Source organism: Rhinolophus hipposideros (genome assembly GCF_964194185.1).
Source record: "Rhinolophus hipposideros genome assembly, chromosome: 2".
In the NCBI taxonomy this organism is placed as follows: Eukaryota; Metazoa; Chordata; class Mammalia; order Chiroptera; family Rhinolophidae; genus Rhinolophus; species Rhinolophus hipposideros.
In genome coordinates, this window is record NC_138048.1 from 46,137,761 (window position 1) to 46,157,510 (window position 19,750).

Sequence of the window (19,750 nt, forward strand, 5' to 3'; positions counted from 1 at the left end):
CGCAGTGTTTTACATGTGGGCGTCCAATAAACATACTCAATTCGGTTTGGTTGCTAAGAGGGCGCCTTAGTTTAAATACCATAAATTACTTCTGACACCAAAGAGTTAGTTAGTCTGGGGCAGAGAGAGGTCTACCAGGCCCTTAAACTGTAATCCTCAAAATTGGAAAGAAAGGAAATCCTAATCAATTTGAACACTCCTGTCCCCTTTCCTCAGTCTTTTTCCAACTCCAGGGCTTTAGCTCCGCGGAGCTGGTGGCGTTAAGCAAGTTCCCAAACTTCCTATAGAGTCATTTTTCTGGCACTGAATCATGCAGGTTCAACAGGTGGTCTTAAGGTCCCTTCTAACTCTGACATCTCAAAATTCCAGGATTCTAGTTAATCAACCGCCGGAGAGCAGGAATCGAATAGGAAGTAGATACGTGGGGGTGGGAGTGAAGCGGCTGGGAAGGAGAAAATAAATATGGAATTGGGAAGGGACAAAGCACTGTAGATAAGTCCTTCCTAAAATGATGTCCTCTTGTTGTTACATGAGGTCCAGCCGATGCCCATATATCTGACCCAGGCTTTCCTTTCACTTATTTGTCTGTGTATATGTTCTGCCTTATTCCAGCTATTGCTGCAGGACAATTAGTAGACAATTAGTAGACCAAGAGGTCATGGGCCATCTCGTATAAGTTGAGTGAAATAGACATAGCTATACATGGAGTTTATGGAATAGAAAAAAAGATGTTTAACAACTTAAAAACAAAAACCACTCAATTAAGTATGAATTGTGTACCAGTTACTCTAAGACAATCTAACAAGTATTCCCTCCTTTTGGGAATCAGGGATGGCTTCCCAGAGGAACTAACTAGAGGTGAGTCACACAGTGCCTGGATTTTTCCCCAGAAGGTCTCTCTGCCTCTAGTTTCTCCTCACTATAATTGATCCTGACAGACCTTTGAAAACATTGATTTCTTGCCATCATTTCCTTTATGGAAGCTTTGCAGTGGCCGCCTTGTGTGCAAGTTTGAGGAAAGACTCAGTCTCCCTTCAGAGCCTCATCTAGGCTGTTGTCCCCAGGATGGACTGTTGGCGTCTGATGTCCGGAGCACCCCAGAGGCATCCCTGCCTGGCCCCTTCCATGTACCCAAGAAAAGAGATCCAAACCTGAGCTTTATCATTTAAAAGCTGTCCATTCCTGCGCTGCCGTTGGATGGGATATGACTGCTGACATTTTCTATTGCAAACAGCAAACAGAAGAAAATTCCAATTCTGAAGCTGGGTGAGGAGAGGAAAGGGTGAGGAGAACAAAAGTTAGACATTAAAGAGATCTGTTGGCTATCTAGCTCCTCTAACTCTAGAAATAAATGTGACTGAATGGTAAACAAGCATTTTCTTTACTAGTTGTCTACATCCTTTATATACTATTTATGACTTCCTCCTTTTTTGTGCCGTCTTCATCACTGAGCCTTCATCCTAAATATACCTGCTGAATGTTACTTCTAAAGACAGCATTGAGAGCAGGGGTATAACAACCATGAACGAGGCGAGGAATGAGCAGGTTCCGTGACTTTAATAGCTGGTTCTCCATAGGAGACGTTTCAGAGAATACTAAGTACCTTTTGAGATACAAAACCTCAGGATAAAAGCTTGAATGTTATTATCCCTTACTGTTTTAACGAACCGCAGCTCACTACCAATTTTTGCCTTATTTTACACATTACCTTCAAAGGTAAAGGTGACGTCTTTGCAGGAGCAGAACTTTTTGTTGGGATGTGTCAGAGATTCCAAGAGAAAGTTTGGGAAGGGGGGACTGTTAGTCTCCAAAATACTCTATATCATATCCCAAAAAGAAACTATGTCCCCTGGGGCCGCAAAACAGAAACTCATAGAAATTAGAGTATCTTGATTTGCATCATCAAATAGCGTCCAGAATTCTTGATAACACAGCAGAGATTTGTGTCCTGTTTTGGTGATTTGTTCCATTTGAGGTTACAGGAAAGGCTCTAGAGAGGTCTTAGCTGGGTTGTGAAGGATACAGGAGCATGGGGGGCGGGGGGTGGAGGGGAGTTTATTTTAGAAGTAGGAGAGTGCAAAGGCAGGAGGGGTGGTCTTCAGGGAACTGGGGAATTGAATGAGACTAGAGAGGGTGGTGTTGGGGGAAGGTCACAAAGAATCCAGAATCCAGCCTGCCCTGCTATGAACCGTGTGTTCTTCACTAGGAACTCACACAATCAGATCTGTGTTTTTGAAAGCTCATTCTGGCAGCTGGCAGGGTGAGAGATTGAGGAGGCTCCTAGCCCTAAAATTTTCAACAATGTCACTGTTCTGCCATCTCCCCAACCCTTTCATGTTCAATTCCTCCATGAGCTCCTCCCAAATTCTTTCAACAAACTTTTTTAAGAGGACCTTTTTCAGAGTTTCTTCAAGGGTAATCCTGAGAATATATAGGGGATTCTCCTGGAGTCTGCACTTAAGCTGCTGAAAGCCTCTTTTTCACGCCAATGTATGAGAACCTCCAGGAGGCTGGCTTCCAGGCAGGCCTCCCTGCCTCTGTTTCAACCATTGGACGTGGTCATCCCTCCAAGCCCTGAGTCTCGTGGTAAATTCTGTGAATTCTGTAGATTCAGAGTCGAAAAAGCATGAACACCAAGGAAGTTTCAAGTACTAATAGAAGCGGACGCGATTTGGTGATTTTTTTTTCCTCTTGCTCATCTATATTTAAAATGTTTTCTACTTTTAAATACTTGTATAATAAGAACACAAGTTAAATAAAATAAAGTTAATGAGCACCTAGTATTTGCAAGCATTGAACAAACTCATGGAAGAAATGTGTTGCCCCAAAAGGGTTACATACAGCGGGGAAGTGCCGTTGTTTTCAGCAGGAAAGAGAGGCCTTGTAACAACAGGAAGCACTGGAGGCCACGGTACCCAGGCTTCCAAGCAAAGCTGTTCTGGAAACAATGGCCGCCTGTGGCTCAGGAATATTGGGCAGGAAATGAAAGGATGCTGGGAGGTGGGGGTGTGCAGGGAGGAGCTGATAAGCTCACTACCTGGCCCTTCTTCACATAGACCTAGTGGGCCACTGATGAAGTTGTTTTTTTCTAAATGCTCCTCATCTTTCATCAGCAAAATTGATTTTAAAAAAACAGAAATGAAAAAGAACCCATGGTGCCATAGGTCTGGAATCCATTAGGAAGTTGAGCCTCCTGGGAAACCAGAAGGTACAATAAGCCAGAGAAGGTATTTCTTGCTCTCAGGGCATAGTCACATCAGTCAGGGGACCTTCAGATGACCTCAGCACCATTTAAAGCTAAGTCCCTAGAAAACTCCAGCCTCCATAATAATAAAAATAGCATTGGGGTTAATAGGAGTCCAGCTATACCAAAGGAGGTTTGTATGCATAAACCTTCTGAGACTGAAGTTTGAATTTATTTAACACAAATTTCCATTTAGATGCGTGGGGCAAGTTGGGGAGTCATTGATAATACAAGTGAGAAACAAAAACACAACTAACAAACAAAAAATGATGCTAATGCCTTGCCCTAGAAAACCTAGGCATAAACCAAAACCAGTAGGAGTGAGGGCCTGAACATTGCAGGAAGAAGTCAAATCTGCCTTCTTAATTTCTAGCCCAGCTTCTTCTCCCCAACTTCATCCAGGAGGTTCACAGGTCAGGGGATGTTAGGCCTGAAGAAACAATAACAATCATCTAGGTCCAGAACTTGCTCCTTGGATTTACGAAAAGTCTGAGGCTGGGAATGGCTAGTTTCTGCTGGAGGACACAGCTTGTTCCGGTGGCTTCAGATGATATGTACATAGCACCTAATACCTGTGAGTTGTCCAGGGGACTTTAAAGAGGAGAACAGTACTTTCCTCAGAGGCCGGAAATCTAGTACCTTGGAGGTCAGGACTAGAACCCCGGTTTCTTAACTTTTTGTCTTAAGTCTTTCTCCCTCATCAGGTTGTTCTTAGGCGTGAAATCACCTCTGATTTTGCTGCTTTCTGGTCTTCCCCAGACCTGGTGTGTGCCTCTGTTTCCCTAGTGTGGAGGTTATGCTTATAAAATGTGCTGGAAAGTGCATGAACTTGAGATTCAGATAGGCTCGTAATTGCACCCCAGCTTTGCCATTAGCTGTTGGGCCGTGGACAAGTCGTCCAACCACACCACATCTTAGTTTCCCATCTATAAAATGGGACTAGTAATACCTGCACTTCACGGTTGTGAGAATGAAATGAAATAATGATTGTTAAGCATGAGATACCACATAATGTTTGGTTAGTGCATCCCATGACCACCCACTAGGCATGAACAAAAAAAGAAGGGAAGGAAGGAGGGAGGGAGAGAGGGAGGGAGGGAGGGAGGGAGGGAGAAAGAGAGAGAGAGAAAGAGAGAAAGAAAGAGTGGCCTGCAGGATGGCCTCAGGGTTTTTTGAGAATTACTTTGGGGAACTTATTCAATAGTGTTTGGGAGACCACCTCAGGGATGCTGTGGATGCCTGGTCATGGCATTGTACACCAGAGGGTGGACATTAATGAATGCCAACTATAATTTTATGTGTATAATGTGATGGCTCGGTGTGAGGTCGGGGTGGTGGTGGATGGGGGGAGAGGGGCTCACGCTGTGAGGGATGTAAAAATAAAAAAAAATTTAAAAAAATTAAAAAAAAATAAAAAAAAGAAAAAGAAAGAGTGGCCTGGACACACTCCAGTGAGAAAAATACTTACATTGCCCTCATTCTTAAGATGATTGGTGTTAGTGAAGCATATAATTCAAGAAGCAGGTTTATTTTCCCTGTTTCTCTCTCATTGACCGGCTCAGCTCCCATCCCTTCTCCCGCCGCTCTCTCTGGGGCATGTGTGGTCAACCTCTGTATCCATCACTAAGAAAGAGCCTCCATCCGTGCCATCCCAAGAAGCAGGTGGCAAGAAAGAGAGAGACTACTAGTCCAGAAAATAAAAGTCTTGATTGGGTTATTCAAGCTGACTGTGATCTTTATGCAGTTAAATTGAGGTTTTAAGTGATTTGTTGACAATGGAAAGGAAACTGATGCCCATGAGCCGGGCCTGAGAATATGCTGGGGGATGCCTGAAAGATTTTTCTGTCGTCTGGGAGCAGCCCTATGGGGTGAGTGGTGGCTGGTCCACAGATCTCCTGAGAACAAAGCCAGTGGGAAGGATGAGCCGTAAAAGTTTTTGTAAAGGAGGCAAAGCCTAGCAGCCTCCATTTTCAGCAACAGGACAAAATCCTTCAGCACAGTTCCTGTGTACAAGGTGAACAGGGCCACCTCTAAGCCCAAGGCCACGTGGGGGCTCTTGGGAGGTTTGTTTTCTAAGTTTGACATAGTACCACTTATCATACCCCACCCTTTTTCTCTACTCAGCACCACCCTTCCTTGAGGCCACAATCACCACCATACCACAAACACATGCCCCCCAGAAGAGCCTGTGACAGACCCTCCCAGGCTGTTTCCATTTGCTCATTAACTCACTGGTGACGTGTGGTCCCAAATATTTCACTCCCCTCAACCAGCCTCGTATCTTGAAGTCAGAAAGGCATTTATCTTCCTCAAAGAAATTTCAGGGAAAGAAAAAAAAAAAAAAGAAAGATCCTTCTCTCCTCTTTTTCATTCTTGACAAAGCATGAGGTCCTTCCCACTGACCCTAAAGAGGCACCTTATTTTTTATTTTTGGAGTGATGTATTTGTGGTAAGTCTTTCCTCATAATCCTCCTGAATGTTTTGTAGTAGGGGAGTTTTATCATCAAGGTGGTGTTCTAGAAAGATTTGTCTGGCAGTAGAGATCAAGATAGAATGAAATCTACCTAGGCTATCATTAAAAATTCCGCCAATTTATCTGGATGCTTCTCTTCCCCCTGACTGGTCTAGTCAGCATTCCTGGAATGCATTACATTATTTCTTGCTATCCCTCCATGTTTATGCCGTTCCCTGCTCTGGCCCCACCAGACAGTGGGTGACATTTACTAAGTGCTTTATTAGATGCCAGGCTATTGTATTATTGTGTCACAGGTATCATGTCATATCACATCATAGCTTCTCAAATCACCCCTATGAACCAGTGTCAGAGTTCTGATTGCATCGCCTTCATTTGTCCTTTTTTATCCACGTATCTCGTAACATTGTGAGCCCTTCAGGGGGAGAGTCCTGTCTCAGCATTCTCTACCACGTGCCCCTCATACAGTTGGCTACTATAAATGCACACAGTCTGTTCTTGTTCAACACTTAAAAGCCCTGCCTGACTTCCCCCACCATGTGTAATCTTTTTAGAAGAACTTCTGTCACATTTTTCGTGCCTCTCTAAGGCCCTTCACATATTTTGCTTGATATTTTCATACGGGCCAAGTTTCTTAATACCTCTGAGCTTTAGTTTCCTCCTTTATAAAGCAGGCATAAATACCCTCCTCATAAGGTGGTTGTGAGGATTGCAGTGGGTGCAAATCATGGGCAAAAGTGTAGCACTCAGGGATTGGCACATAGCAGGTGCACAGTAATTGTCCATTCCCTTCTTGGCTTCTTGAGGACAAAGATATTATTCACATTTTTGTAAACCCTGGAGCTACATAGGCCCTCCATACATCTGATTTGGTAGAAGGAGTTGTCATTGGGAAGGAGTGGGTGTGTTGATAGTAGAGACCTATGGGCCCTGCTGGGATGCGTCAGGGTTAGAACCAGAGGGAGGACCTGGCCACTTCCACAGGGAAGAGCTGACATGACATGGCATCTATCTGAGACCCTGAAAGTGAAGAAGGGAGGGGCCTCCAGGATGCAGTCTGCCATCAGGAGCCTCGTCCAGCAGCAAAGCAGAGCTAGTCCTTGGCCACACCGGGCCAGCAGGTTAGGCAAATACTTCTGTTTAACAAGGAGTAATTTCCGCAATAGGCTCATTGGAAAGAACTTCAACAAACATTTAGAAATTGCCTCACTCACTCTAGAAAGCCCTCTGGCTTCTTTAATGAAACTTGTTTTTCAAAAACCAATTTCTTTCTTTAAAAAAAAATTATTCGTGCTACATCCTCATTACAAAAAAAAATTCAGAAAAGCAAAATGAAAAATACAGAAAAGCAAACATTATTTGTTTTCTGCCACCGAGATGTTAACTACTATTAACATTTAAAAAACAAACACAAAAACATTTCACTGTGTGTCATTTTTGTCATTTAAGGTATTGGGAAGGATGGCATAAAACAGAAACAGTCACTCTATACTCTTTATATTTGTGTATCTCTTTCCTTTTTGAATTTAAAAATTTTTTTTCCTACTTTTATTGAAATATAGACGACATCCGTCACTGTGTAAGTTTAAAGTGTATAGAATACTGGTTTGGCTCACATATATTGTGAAATGATTTCCACAATTAGTTTAGTTAGTATCCATGAACTCATACAATAAAAAGAGAAAGCAAAATAAGAAACAAAAACGTTTTCCTTTGTAAGGAAAACACTTAGGATTTCCTCTCTTAACTTTTGTATAGATCAGACAGTGATTTGAGCTATGGTTATGCTACGCTCATACATTATGTCCCTAGTACTTATTTATCTTGTCACTGGAAGTTTGTACCTTTTCCTCACGTTTCTCCAATTCCCCCTCTTCTACCTCTTTCTGCTGGTAACCACAAATCTGATCTCTTTTTCTGTGAGTTTTTGTTGTTGTTGTTTAAGATCGCCCATATAAATGAGATCATACGGTATTTGTCTTTCTCTGACTTACTTCACTTAGCATAATGTCCTCAAGGTCCATCCATGTTGTCCCACATGGCAGAATTTCCTCATTTCTTAATGGTATATATATGTACCACAACTTCTTTATCCATCCATCTGTTCATGGACACTTAGCTGGTTTCCATGCTTGGCTGTTGTAAATAATGATGCTGTGAACGGGGTCTTTTATAGTTACTGTTTTTATTTCCCTTGGATATTTTTCCAGAATGGACTTGCTGGATTATATGGTAGTTCAATTTTTAATTTTTGATGATTCTCTATATAAGTTTCTATAGTCGCTATACCAGTTTACAATCCCACCAACAATGCACAACGGTTCCCTTTTCCCCACACTCACACCAGCATTTGTTATTTCTTGTCTTTTTGATCATGGCCATTCTAACAGGTGTGAGGTGATACCTCATTGTGGTTTAGATCTCCCTAGTGACAATGATGTGAGCATCTTTTCATGTACCTGTTGGCCTTTCGTATATCTTCTTGGAGAAATGTCTATTCAGATCCTCTGCCCATTTTTAAACTGGATAATTTGTTTTTCTGCTATTGAGTTGTATGAGTTCTTTATATATTTTGAATATCAACCCCTTATCAGATATATGGTTTGCAAATATTTTTTCCCATTCCATAGGTTGCCTTTTCACTTTGTTAATTGTTTCTTTTCCTGTACAGAAGCTTTTTCATTTGATGTAGTCCCACTTGTTTATTTTTTTATTTTGTTGCTTGTGCTTAGATGTCACATCCAAAACATCATTACCAAGACCAATGTCAAGGAGCTTTTCTCTATGTTTTCTTCTAGGAGTTTTATGGTTTCAGGTTTTACATTTAAGTCTGTAATCCATTTTGAGTTAATTTTTTTAAGTAGTGTAAGATAGGGGTCTGGTTTCATTCTTTTACACGTGAGTATCCAATTTTCCCAGCAACATTATTGAAGAGACTGTCTTTTCTCCACTGAGTATTCTTGGATCCCTTGTCAAATATTAGTTGATTGTATATGTGTGGGTTTATTTCTGGGCTCTCAATTATGTTCCATTAATCTATTTGTCCATTTTCATGCCAGTACCATGCTGTTTTGATTACTGTAGCTTTATTGTATAGCTCAAAGTCAGAGGTATTTTTCATTTTTTAAAAAATCAACATATATTGCTTTTGTAACTTTTTCAAAAGGAATTTAAAAATAGATATTAACCACTAGGTGTTGAACACTTGAAAGCCATCACCACCAAAAGATAGGCTGTAGTGGTAGAATTTCAGGCATGTGGGTAGTCAACGGCAAGGAAACAATTAGCTTTCCTCAAATGGTGCCTCCGTACATGACCACCAACTCATGGGACCTGCGCTCCTGATAGGGCAGGTTTTTTATGTAGCTTGGTGCTGTTTCTATGTCTCCTCAATAGTGGTACCATGAAAAAAAGCGTGGACTTTAGAGTCAGACAAACCTGGGTTTGGTCCCCACCTCTGGCATTACTAGTATACTGTATGGTGTTGGGCAGCTTACCTAACCTCTCTGAGAATCAGCTTTCACATTTTCAAAATGGAGAATTTTATCTGTTTTGTGGTTTGGATATGATTATAGAATGGAGAAACCTTTTCTTTCTTTTTTTTTTTTTAAGAAAGCACCTAATGCATTGTCTGACAGGTAGTAAGTGTTTTCTTCGTTGAGAGACCCAGGTAACAATGGAACACGGAAAATGGCCATCTGGAGAAAAATGACAAATCTCCTGTTCAGCAAAACATTTCAAGTGCTCGTGTTTTCAAGGCTCTTCCAGATGAATAAGACCCAGTACTGTCCTCAGTGCTCCTTAGTAATGGCAATGACAAAGATACAGGCAACACTTAACACCTACTGGAGGCTTGCAATAAATATTTGTTTAACTGAATTTTTGATGAAAAAAATTATAGAAAATGTAATATATTTTTAATTGTCAAAATTCAAAACTACAAAAGAATATACAAGGGGAATATACAATCTCCTTCTTTCTCAGAGCCCTAGCCCCAGCCTCCCAGTTCCTTTTCCTGTAGGCAACTAAAGTTATCCCTTATGTATCCTTCCACAGATATTTAACACATATACAAATGAATTGTAGATCTATTCTTTTATGCTCTCATTTTAGAAAGTAGATGGTAGTCTAATATTATGCCGGTCTTCACCTTGTTCTTTTTGCTTAACAGTACACCTGGAGACCCCCTACATCAGTACATGAAAGTGCCATCATTCTTTTTAAGGATTATATGGATTCCACTATGTGGATGCTCTATTCCTTATATAAGCAGCTTCCCATTGATGGGCAATATTGTGCTGTTACAAAAATTGCTGCAATGAATAACCTTCTACATATGAAAATGTTCTAGAATTGGGGTAGTAAAAATGTTCTGAAATGTGATGATTGCTTAATTCTGTAAATGTACTAAAAACCACTTAAGTGCATGCTTTGAAACAGTGAATGTTACAGCATTTGAATTGTATCTCAATTTTTTGAAAGGTCAAAAGTTACCCCCACCTCCCCCCCCGAAAAAAATGGAAAAAAGGAAAGAAAGGAAAAAAAGAAATTTCTCTCCAAGGAAGACAGACCAAAGCCTGAACATATTCTAAATTTTTTTTTTCTTTATAAAATTAAAAGTCAGTTCGTTTGCTTTTTTTTAAAGAACAGAGAACATTAAACTTTAAAAAATAAATAACACAAACTTTCAAATTTTTCTTTAATTCCACATTAGGCCAGGAGGAAGAGAGTAGAAACAAGTTAAAATAAGGAAGAGAAAGAACCAAAGAGGGAAACATGGGGGTGTGGGGGTACAGCGATGTCTGGGCAAGCTGAGACTCATAGAGGCTGGAGCGGAGCATGACACAGAGATGCAGTTGCAGGACAGAGAAAGGATGGGACAGAAATAAAGAGCAGGGACTAGCAGAGGGGGAGAGAAATTATGGGAGCCACTGTGACAGTGGCTCCCTCCCGGGGGAGGAAGCTAGGAAGTTCTCTGCTGAAAACCAAGAATAATGAAAAAGTAATTGAAATCTTTACTTCATCTCTTGAAAAGAATGCCATAGAGCAGGCTCATTCCCAGCACAGCAAAGCTTCTTAAGTCCTCATCTCTCCCCTGTGCACAGCAGCAGATTCTCAAAAGATTTCTTCCCTGTGTAGTGGCTCATCTCCCCACAAGTATCAGTTCTTCTTCACCCACAGGTGGCTCTCTGTTCTTTCTCTCACTTCAGTCAAGATGATGAATGTATTTATCATGCCCAAGTTTCCTTGGCTTCTTCACAATACCTGCCTCCTGCCTCTTCCCTGCTTTCTCCCACTACAAATGAGTTTGTAGTGTCTAAAGGAATCATACTCTATGTGCTCTTTTATAGTCTGGCTTCTATCAACCATGTGATGTATCATGTCTTGTTATTGCCGAGTGGTATTTCCTTGTGTGTATACACCACTAGACATTACTTTGAAGATGAGGACCCACAGAGTAGATGAAATCTAAAGAGAACAAAATCCAAAATGGGGAGGGAGAGGTGCCATATTTCCCTAAAACACAAATGCAGTTTGCACTATGAAAGGATTCAGCTGCCATGACCACATAACCAAATAAAATTGTGCTTGTTCTAATCTCTATCTCCAGATCTGATAAGGTTCTGGCCACACAGGGAACTGGGGCAGCTTAGCAGACTTTACTTCTGGGGGCGGGGTGGGGGTGAGGGGACTCAGAGAAACGATTTAGCTTCTGGCTTTTTTTGCACTAAACCCTTGAAGAAGATACTGTGTTTCCCCGAAAATAAGACCTAGCCAGACAATCAGCTCTAATGCGTCTTTTAGAGCAAAAATTAACACAAGACCCAGTATTATTTTATATTACATTACATTACATTATATTATATGACCCAGTCTTATACTGTAGTAAAATAAGACCTCTTATATTGATTTTTGCTCCAAAAGACTCATTAGAGCCGATTGTCCAGCTAGGTCTTATTTTTCGGGAAAAATGGTAGGAATTGAGGAAAGAAGGGTCCCACGCTATTTATAAGTATAAAATATCTTTTAGTTGTACCAAGTTGGATCAAATGAGACAAAGGACGTTAAAATGTTTTGTAAACTGTAAAGCATAAATCAAAGGCAAGGTTTTCTTTTCCATCAGAAACCACCTCAAGATTTATTTTGTGCTCAAATTAAAATTTAATGTTTAAGATTGCTGATCCAGTAAAAACAAAACAAAACAAAAAAGAGACTTAGAGAGCCATCAGTGAAACAATTCAAAGAAGTTATGATATTGTATTATAATCAGCAACTGTGTGTACCTCTGTAGGAGGAGATTTAAAGTTCTTTGGGTCCTTGATAATTCCCACAGAACTAGCTCTGTGACTCCAACCCCAACGTAACTCCTTCTCATGCCTAATTGACAATGGAACCTTTCTTCCCATCTATAACTACTCAGCTATTTTGTATCAAGCTTCTACCCTGTTCAGAATCCTACGGTGTCCCCAGTTTGGTTGGACTCCAGGGACAATAGTCTAAAGAATTTTGAGACTTCAATAAACTCTTAGTAGCTCCTGCAACACCATCTACCTGTATTACTTTTAGACCCCTGCTACCTTAAGTGTGGGGTTCAAAATGGCAATATCCCTAATCACCTGGGAATTTGTTATAAATGCACATTCTTGACATCTCCCACCCGACTGGAATCTGCATGTTAACAAGATCCCAGTAATTTGTACGCACATTAAAGAATGAGAAGCTCTGGTCTAGAATAGTGGTTCTTCAACTTTGGTGTGCATCAGAATTTCCTGGAGGCAGCTGCTGCTTCTGGATCTGATTTAGGGACCACAGTCTGAGAACCACTGCTCTGAGCTATAGAGCTACGTAGGATTAACAGAGATTTAGTGGATCCTTTCCCATTTATGGAGTATGATGGGGAATTCCTATACCTTCCATCTCAGCCTGAGATGAGAATCCAGGAAAGCTGACACTCTTTAGGGACTGCGACCATGCCTCTTCCCATGGGTTGTTTTAATACTGGCTCCTGTTTAAACAGAGCCATGGACCGGAGGTCCTAGGGCCTCTGTACCAAAGCTAGAGTAAATTTATGGCAGAGACTCCATCTGGGAATTTGTTTTGCCCGTCTTTAAAACAAACAGAGTCTGAGGTGCTGCAGCTGTGAGCTATGGAATAGGAGGTCTCTATCTGACACAGGATGGAACAGGCTCATGACCCTGCACGTCCTCTTTCATGGAATGTTCTTTATGAAGTCCCTTCGAGTTCGAGGCGTTTGCCTTCGAGTTCTCCTTGGGAATGCTCAGAGTCCACTTGTGCCCTGCATGGCACAACAGCTATATGCCCTGGCACAGACACACACTGTGGAACACACCAAGGCCTAGTGTAGCTCCAGGACTGCTAACTCAGAATCAGTACACTGTAGGATCCTGCTGCCTTTGTGTTACGAAGATTCACTTAAATGCATAGGAGGGAGACCTCAGGCGAGCCAAATTACCTGCAAAGAGAAACATTTAACCAAAGAAGGACACAAAAGCCATTCTGAATAATAGACATGCGGGTTGACTGGTAACAGGTTGGTCAGCTCTACCTCAGTGGCCCATTGGATGAGAGGAGGCAAACTGTTTTCACCAAGATTGCGTCTCACAAATTATAAATTTACATCATAGATAAGCTTCAAATAGAAATACTGTCATTGTAGAATGCGTGTTATACACCAGGGTCTGTGCTAAATTTTTGCAGGTATTACTTCAACTCTAGCTATGAGATTAATGTCACTGTTATCCTCATTTTGCAGATGTGGGAACTGAAGGACAGAATTATTACATAGTTTGCCCAAGATTACAAAGGCAGGTTGGCAGCCTCACCTGTGTTCTCAACTGAGCACCTAAAATTATAATTAGTAGTTGAAGGAAATGATGGGGAGTTGTTAGAAAGTAGGTGAATCTTCATTTGGCAGAACAACAGCTTGGTGTGATGAGGAAAGAGTCAACCATTATTGTGCACAACAAGGATTTAAAAAACAAAAAAAAATAGTTTTGTTTAAACATTGGCATTCTGCTTGCTTGCTTATTTTATTTATTTATTTATTTACTTATTTACTTACAGGCATGAGGGTAGGAGACAAAAACCATGTTTCCCCGAAAAATGAGAGCTAGCCAGACAATCAGCTCTAATGCATCTTTTGGAGCAAAAATTTATAAAAGACCTGGTATTATATTATATATTATGTTATGTTTTATATTATATTATATTTATTATATTATATTATATTATATTATATTATATTATATTATATTATACCCGGTCTTATAGTAAAATAAGACCAGGTCATATACCAATTTTTACTCCAAAAGATGCATTAGAGCTGATTGTCTGGCTAGGTCTTATTTTTGGGGAAACATGGAATCTAACTAAGAACCCTATTTTATAAAACAGATCAAAGTATAGCTCTTCCGGTTGAAGTCAGGCAGAGGCTCTGGACTCCTGCCCACTCTCACATTCCCTCCATCACATCCCATGCCCAGTCCGTATTTACTCACAGGGAATGGATCCACCTCTGTGGTCTTTGGCCTCAATATTTCCAATCCCAAGGCCACTCCCTGGGAGTAACTAAGAAGCTTTTCCCTAGTTCCAGTCCTGAAAGACAGGTGCAAAAGCATTCGTGTGTCCTGGACGGGAGTGGTTCTGGGGATGCACGGCCTTCGAGAGAGGGGCAGAATACTTTAAGTGTGACAAATTTTACTGAGCACCTAAAATTATAATTAGTAGTTGAAGGAAATGATGGAGAGTTGTTAGAAAGTATTGTAATAGCAAATCCAGGAAGAATGTTGAGTCTGAATGCCTAGTGTCTACCCATGTAAGGATCCAGTCCAGTTTGGAATTGCATCCAAGCATGATTATGTGCATTAAGCATTAATAGGTTGGCATTAGTCTAATCTAAAGCATTAATGGATTGGGTATGTTTTGGGGGAGTGAGCACAGTGCTAACTCAAGCACTAGTTTATGGAGTCAGTTTCCACACTACCTCAATGCCTGAAGACTTTAGCGTCTGAGGCTTGGGTAGTTTTATACCAAGCCACCATCCATAGCACTCTCCAGAGGGACCGCAGGTGTCTCTGCCCAAGGACCAAAGTGGCAAGTGACTTGCCATTCTCTCCATGTCATCTAGAAGGCTTATGGCTGTCATTCTGGGTCACTGAGCTAGCTGGGCCAGTCAGGATCACCGCCAAGGAGAGAACAGCATAGACTCTTCTACCTGGGACCTGAATGTCTGGAGTGGCAGAAATTCAAGAGGCCATGTTGGTCCCTTTTACATATGTGGTGCATTCATGGGTCAATCAATTACTGGATTGACCCATTTGATGGTGGTGGTGGGATGGGTGGTTCTCACCTTAAAAAAAACAAAACGAAACAAAACAAAACACTTTAACACTTTAACCTTAAATCCCCTTTAACATTCTGGCAGATATTCTTCTAGACCTTTTTCCTTTGCAATATTTTTTTACACAGCTGAATTCACAATATGTATTTGATTTGGGATCTTGTTTTTCTTTTACCTACTTATAGCATAAGCATTATCCCATGTTTTAATTACTTTTCATAAGCAGCAAGTAACCTTGAATGAGGTAAGTAAATTTATCTGCACCTTGGTTTCTTCATGAGTAGAACAAGAAATGGTTCTTTAATTTTATCACACAACAGTCGCCTGAAAGGCTTTTTAAAAGACAGATTGCTGGGCCCCACCTCCAGAATTTCTGATTTAGTGGGTCTGGAGAGGGGCCTGGGAATTTGTATTTCCAACAAGTTCCCAGGAGCTGCTGATGCTGCTGGTTAAAAGACCACACTTGGAGAATCAGTGAAAAGAAGAGATCGAGTTGTGAGATTTCCAACTATTTACAAAATCTAAGTGTTTGTATATTTTTCAAATTCTTAATTAAAAAAACACACCCAACTCTTAAAACATGTGAGTTTTCTGAACTTTAACAAAACCCCATGTCTTTTTAAGAAAATACCAAAGAACATCTACCACTTACAAGTAATTGTTTCTATTTGTAACTGACATGTGGTTCTTTTTGAAGTTACCTGGATTTTTAAAAGGATATCTTTAAAGGACAGTCAGCCTTATAACTAATACTTCATTTTTTAAAAATTTTCCTTTTCATAGTTCCATATGTATTGAAGAGCTGTGCAGAATTTATAGAGACTCATGGCATTGTGGATGGAATTTATCGGCTTTCAGGAGTCACCTCAAACATACAACGGCTAAGGTAAGCTAAAAGAATAGCCCCCAGAAGAATTCTCCCACGAGTCTTTCTCTGTCTATATCTCTGTTCTCAGATGTAGGGAGTATTAAAAACCTGAAGGGACTGAGGGAAGTGTGGCAGGGAAGAAGTCAGGTGCTGATGTTTTGAGATGCCTGTTCTTAGTCTAACCAGGAAGTCCTTTAGTCTGATGTAATTCTTTCCAACAAAAGTTCCTGAGAACTTTCAATCTGTTTCTTTGTCTTGTACCAGATTTACCCTCCTTAGGTTGATTCAGTTGAACTCAAATGATTTTAATTACAAGTTAAGGAAACATGGTTTATTATCATTCACTTGCGTGCCCAAAGCTCAGTTAGATCCCGTTACACAGTGTTCAGAACTTGGAGATGGATGTGAGTTGTTCTGTTGGCTCACACTCAACATTTGATAGTTCATCTGGTGGAGAACTCAGAAGTCTGCATGATTGTGCGTGTCTCTAATTGATGCTGGTATTTTAAAAGTTATTGATAGGTGAATGATTTCCAATTCTATGGATTTATCCTAAGCAATTCTAAAATTTATTCTAGAATTGTTTGGAAGAAATTTCTATCACATTGAATTTAGAGGACAATAACCTTCACACAAAATGCAAATATGTGAAAGACAGTTTGGGGAATGTAATCAATAATGTTGTAAAGATTTTGTAGGGTATTAGATGGGCACATGTCTTACGAGGGAGACCACTTCGTGGATGGTGTAGATGCTTGACCACTGCACTGTATACCTGAAGCTGAAGTTGAATAATGTTGTATGTCAACTGTAATTTAATATATATGTAGTCACAGGATATGGAATACATCATAGGGAATAGAGTCAATGGAATTGTAACAGCTATACACGAAGTCAGAGAGGTAGTAGATTGGGGGAGGGGTGTTATCACTTTGTGAGAGGTAAACTGTCTAACTATTACATTGTTTTGTACACCTGAAACTAATAATTAAAAAGACCACACGAATATGTGTGTGTGTATTTTATATGTATTATATATAAAATAAATATATAGTATATATAGAGGGTAAACATATGTAGTGCACAGAGCATGAGTGCCCAAAAAATGTATGCAAGTAAACACTTTGGTCAACTAATCAGAAGTGTCTGGACGCTGATGGTTTTGTAATTGCAGAAGTCAAACATGACTTGTATTCATCACTTATTATCAGTATATGTTGACTATTGACTAATTTTAATAGTTTTTTTCCTTTCTTAAAATGTGTATATATATATATATATATATATATATATTTTGGCACCCTCTGTATATACTGTTCTAGGATTAAAACAATAGGTTATGTATTTTGAATATTGTTCTTTAACACAAAAGAGAGCATACTTATTAGGTGCTATTTTTATATATTTATTACAAATTTAAATTATAAGTGTAGACTTAAAACAATAAAAACATTCTTGTGACAGGTTTAGTATATAAAATTCAATAGATTGTGCAGGTAATTATTTTTTTTGTCTTCCTCCTCCTATTTGGTTTTCTGCCCTTCCCTCTCAAATCTCAATTTTAGTAAAATTATACTGAAGGAATAAAACCTACTTTTTACTCATTGAGAAGTGATGGCTGTTAAAAAAATAACTGGTTTATTGCAGCAGCCATAGATTTTTAACGAATCTATGTGCTTACATACTTTCACTAATTTACTAGTGTGGCATTTTTTTAGAGTTTCAACAGCAAATACTTTTTTTTCTTATTATTATTGGGAAATATTGGGAACATCAGCTCCATCTCAAGTCGTTGTTTTCCATCAAGTCGTTGTTTTTCAATCTAGTTGTGGACGCAGTTTACTGGCCCATGTGGGAATTGAAACAGCAACCTTGTTAAGGGCTCATGCTCTAACCAACTGAGCCATCCAGCCACCCCAGCAAATACTTTTTCAGAGCTAAATACTTAGTTGATACCGTGGAAGGACACTTGGGCGGTGGCCAATTCTTTTTCATTTCAGGAATGATCTTAGCTTGGACAAAGGAAATTTTAGGCTAAATAAATGAATAAGCCTAGATTATTATTGTTCTACCCTCTAGAAAAACACATGCTTATGAATATATGAGGCCATTGCATGGTTTTCTTTTCAAGACCCCACTCAGTTCCTTTCAAGTTCTGGCAGCCTCAGGGATTTCCCTACCCCTCATTAAAGGGGCAGAACTGACGACCGGAGAATGGGCGAGCCATTTTGAAATGCTGGTTCTGGGAGTCCCGTTGACACTGTCACTACTTCTTTGATCAAATGAATACTCTCAAGAAACCTGAATTCTCTTCTATATTAAAACTCAAATTTATCATTTTTTAAACAGATTTTTAACTTTTAAGTATATGTTCCTTGAGGCAATGTGTTCACGTAGCCTTGTTAGGATATGGTTTTAAATTAGAAACGAGGCCTGGAACCTGATGATGTTCCCAAACACCCCACTATAGATTGTTTAAGAAGATATTTATAGGTTCATCTATCCTGTGGGAGTCACTAGCAGGCAGCCTAAAAGGTTTAATTCAGCATCAAAGGATCGTTGATTCAAGTTCTCAAACCTTGCGTTTGAGTCTCCAGATAAAACAAGTTTGTTGACATGAATATGTGGAGATGAGTGATAAGAATCTGACTCACCCTGGTTTTGGTCTCTCCTCCAAGAAAGAGAATTTCATGTAAAATAATATTTTGGAAAAACTGAAATCTCAACAGGACTTTTTTGGCAGTTGTTTTCATATTTCCCCACTGTTCATAACTGAGACTGTGGCTAGAATGCCATGAGAAATCCATTTGTAAATGGGCACCGTATCTTTCTAATTACAGCTGCTTTGACAGGGAAGATCCAGAACTGAAGTGGAAGTCTTCCCGTAGCTTTCTTGTGCCTGGAATAGAAAGTCTTGTCACATCAAGGTCAAAACTATCGTCAGATCAGCAGTGTAGGGTCTTTTTACCCCTAAGCAGCCAAGCAGCTGCTGACAGGGAACACATGTTCCTGGGATTGTTATGTCTCTGTCTGTGTTGTTTCAGGCAAGAGTTTGGCTCAGATCAATGTCCAGATCTGACAAGGGAAGTGTACCTCCAGGACATCCACTGTGTGGGCTCGCTCTGCAAGCTCTACTTTAGGGAGCTGCCCAACCCCCTCCTGACTTATGAGCTCTATGAGAAATTTACGGTAAGTGTTTGCATGCTCCTTATGGTTCCTGGGTGGCACACGTGGATGGGCCAGAGAGAGTTTCAGCACTAAAATAACAACAGTAATACTTGCCAGAGGGTTGACATTGTCTTAGCGTGGTGATGGAAATAAGATGGTATATTGAGGAAAGTAGGGTAGTGGGACTGCTTGCTACATGTTTCCTTTCTTAAATTTTCACAACCATGTTTGTTTCTGTTCAGAGCTGGGTTAAATTATCTCCAAGTTTACTTAACCAAATGTACCTTACTGCATAGGGAGGAAACTAAGAACCAGAGGAATGAAATGACTGGCCTAAGGTCACAGAGCAGGACAGGAACCTGAAACTCTAGATGCTATACCCACTGCTAGTTCATTTTTATCAGGCTATTCCTCTTGTGTTTCTTTGGGGATGGAGGTCGGGAAAGAAGTAGGTGGGTAGAGAAGGGAGGGAGAACAAACAGAAGTCAAGAGAGAGGTCAGAAAGCTGGGAAGAGAAAAGAATCTGGTAAAAGAAGCCAAGAGGGAGTGCAGGATGGACCAGTGAGCTGGGTTGGTGGAGGATGGATGGGCAACAGCAGAACACCTAAATAGTAGCAACTATATTGTCACCAAATA

General features: G+C 40.2%; 1 protein-coding gene across 3 annotated transcripts in view; it reads left to right on the forward strand.

The window, feature by feature from the left end:
- The window catches only part of ARHGAP31 (Rho GTPase activating protein 31), a 105,275-nt gene that overhangs the window by 42,749 nt on the left and 42,776 nt on the right, over window positions 1-19,750 (forward strand). For all 3 annotated transcript variants that reach the window (XM_081064686.1, XM_081064688.1, XM_081064687.1), the window contains exons 2-3: window positions 15,862-15,964; window positions 18,991-19,135. In XM_081064686.1, the coding sequence (XP_080920812.1) occupies window positions 15,862-15,964; window positions 18,991-19,135 (248 nt within the window). The remainder of the gene's footprint in view (window positions 1-15,861; window positions 15,965-18,990; window positions 19,136-19,750) is intronic.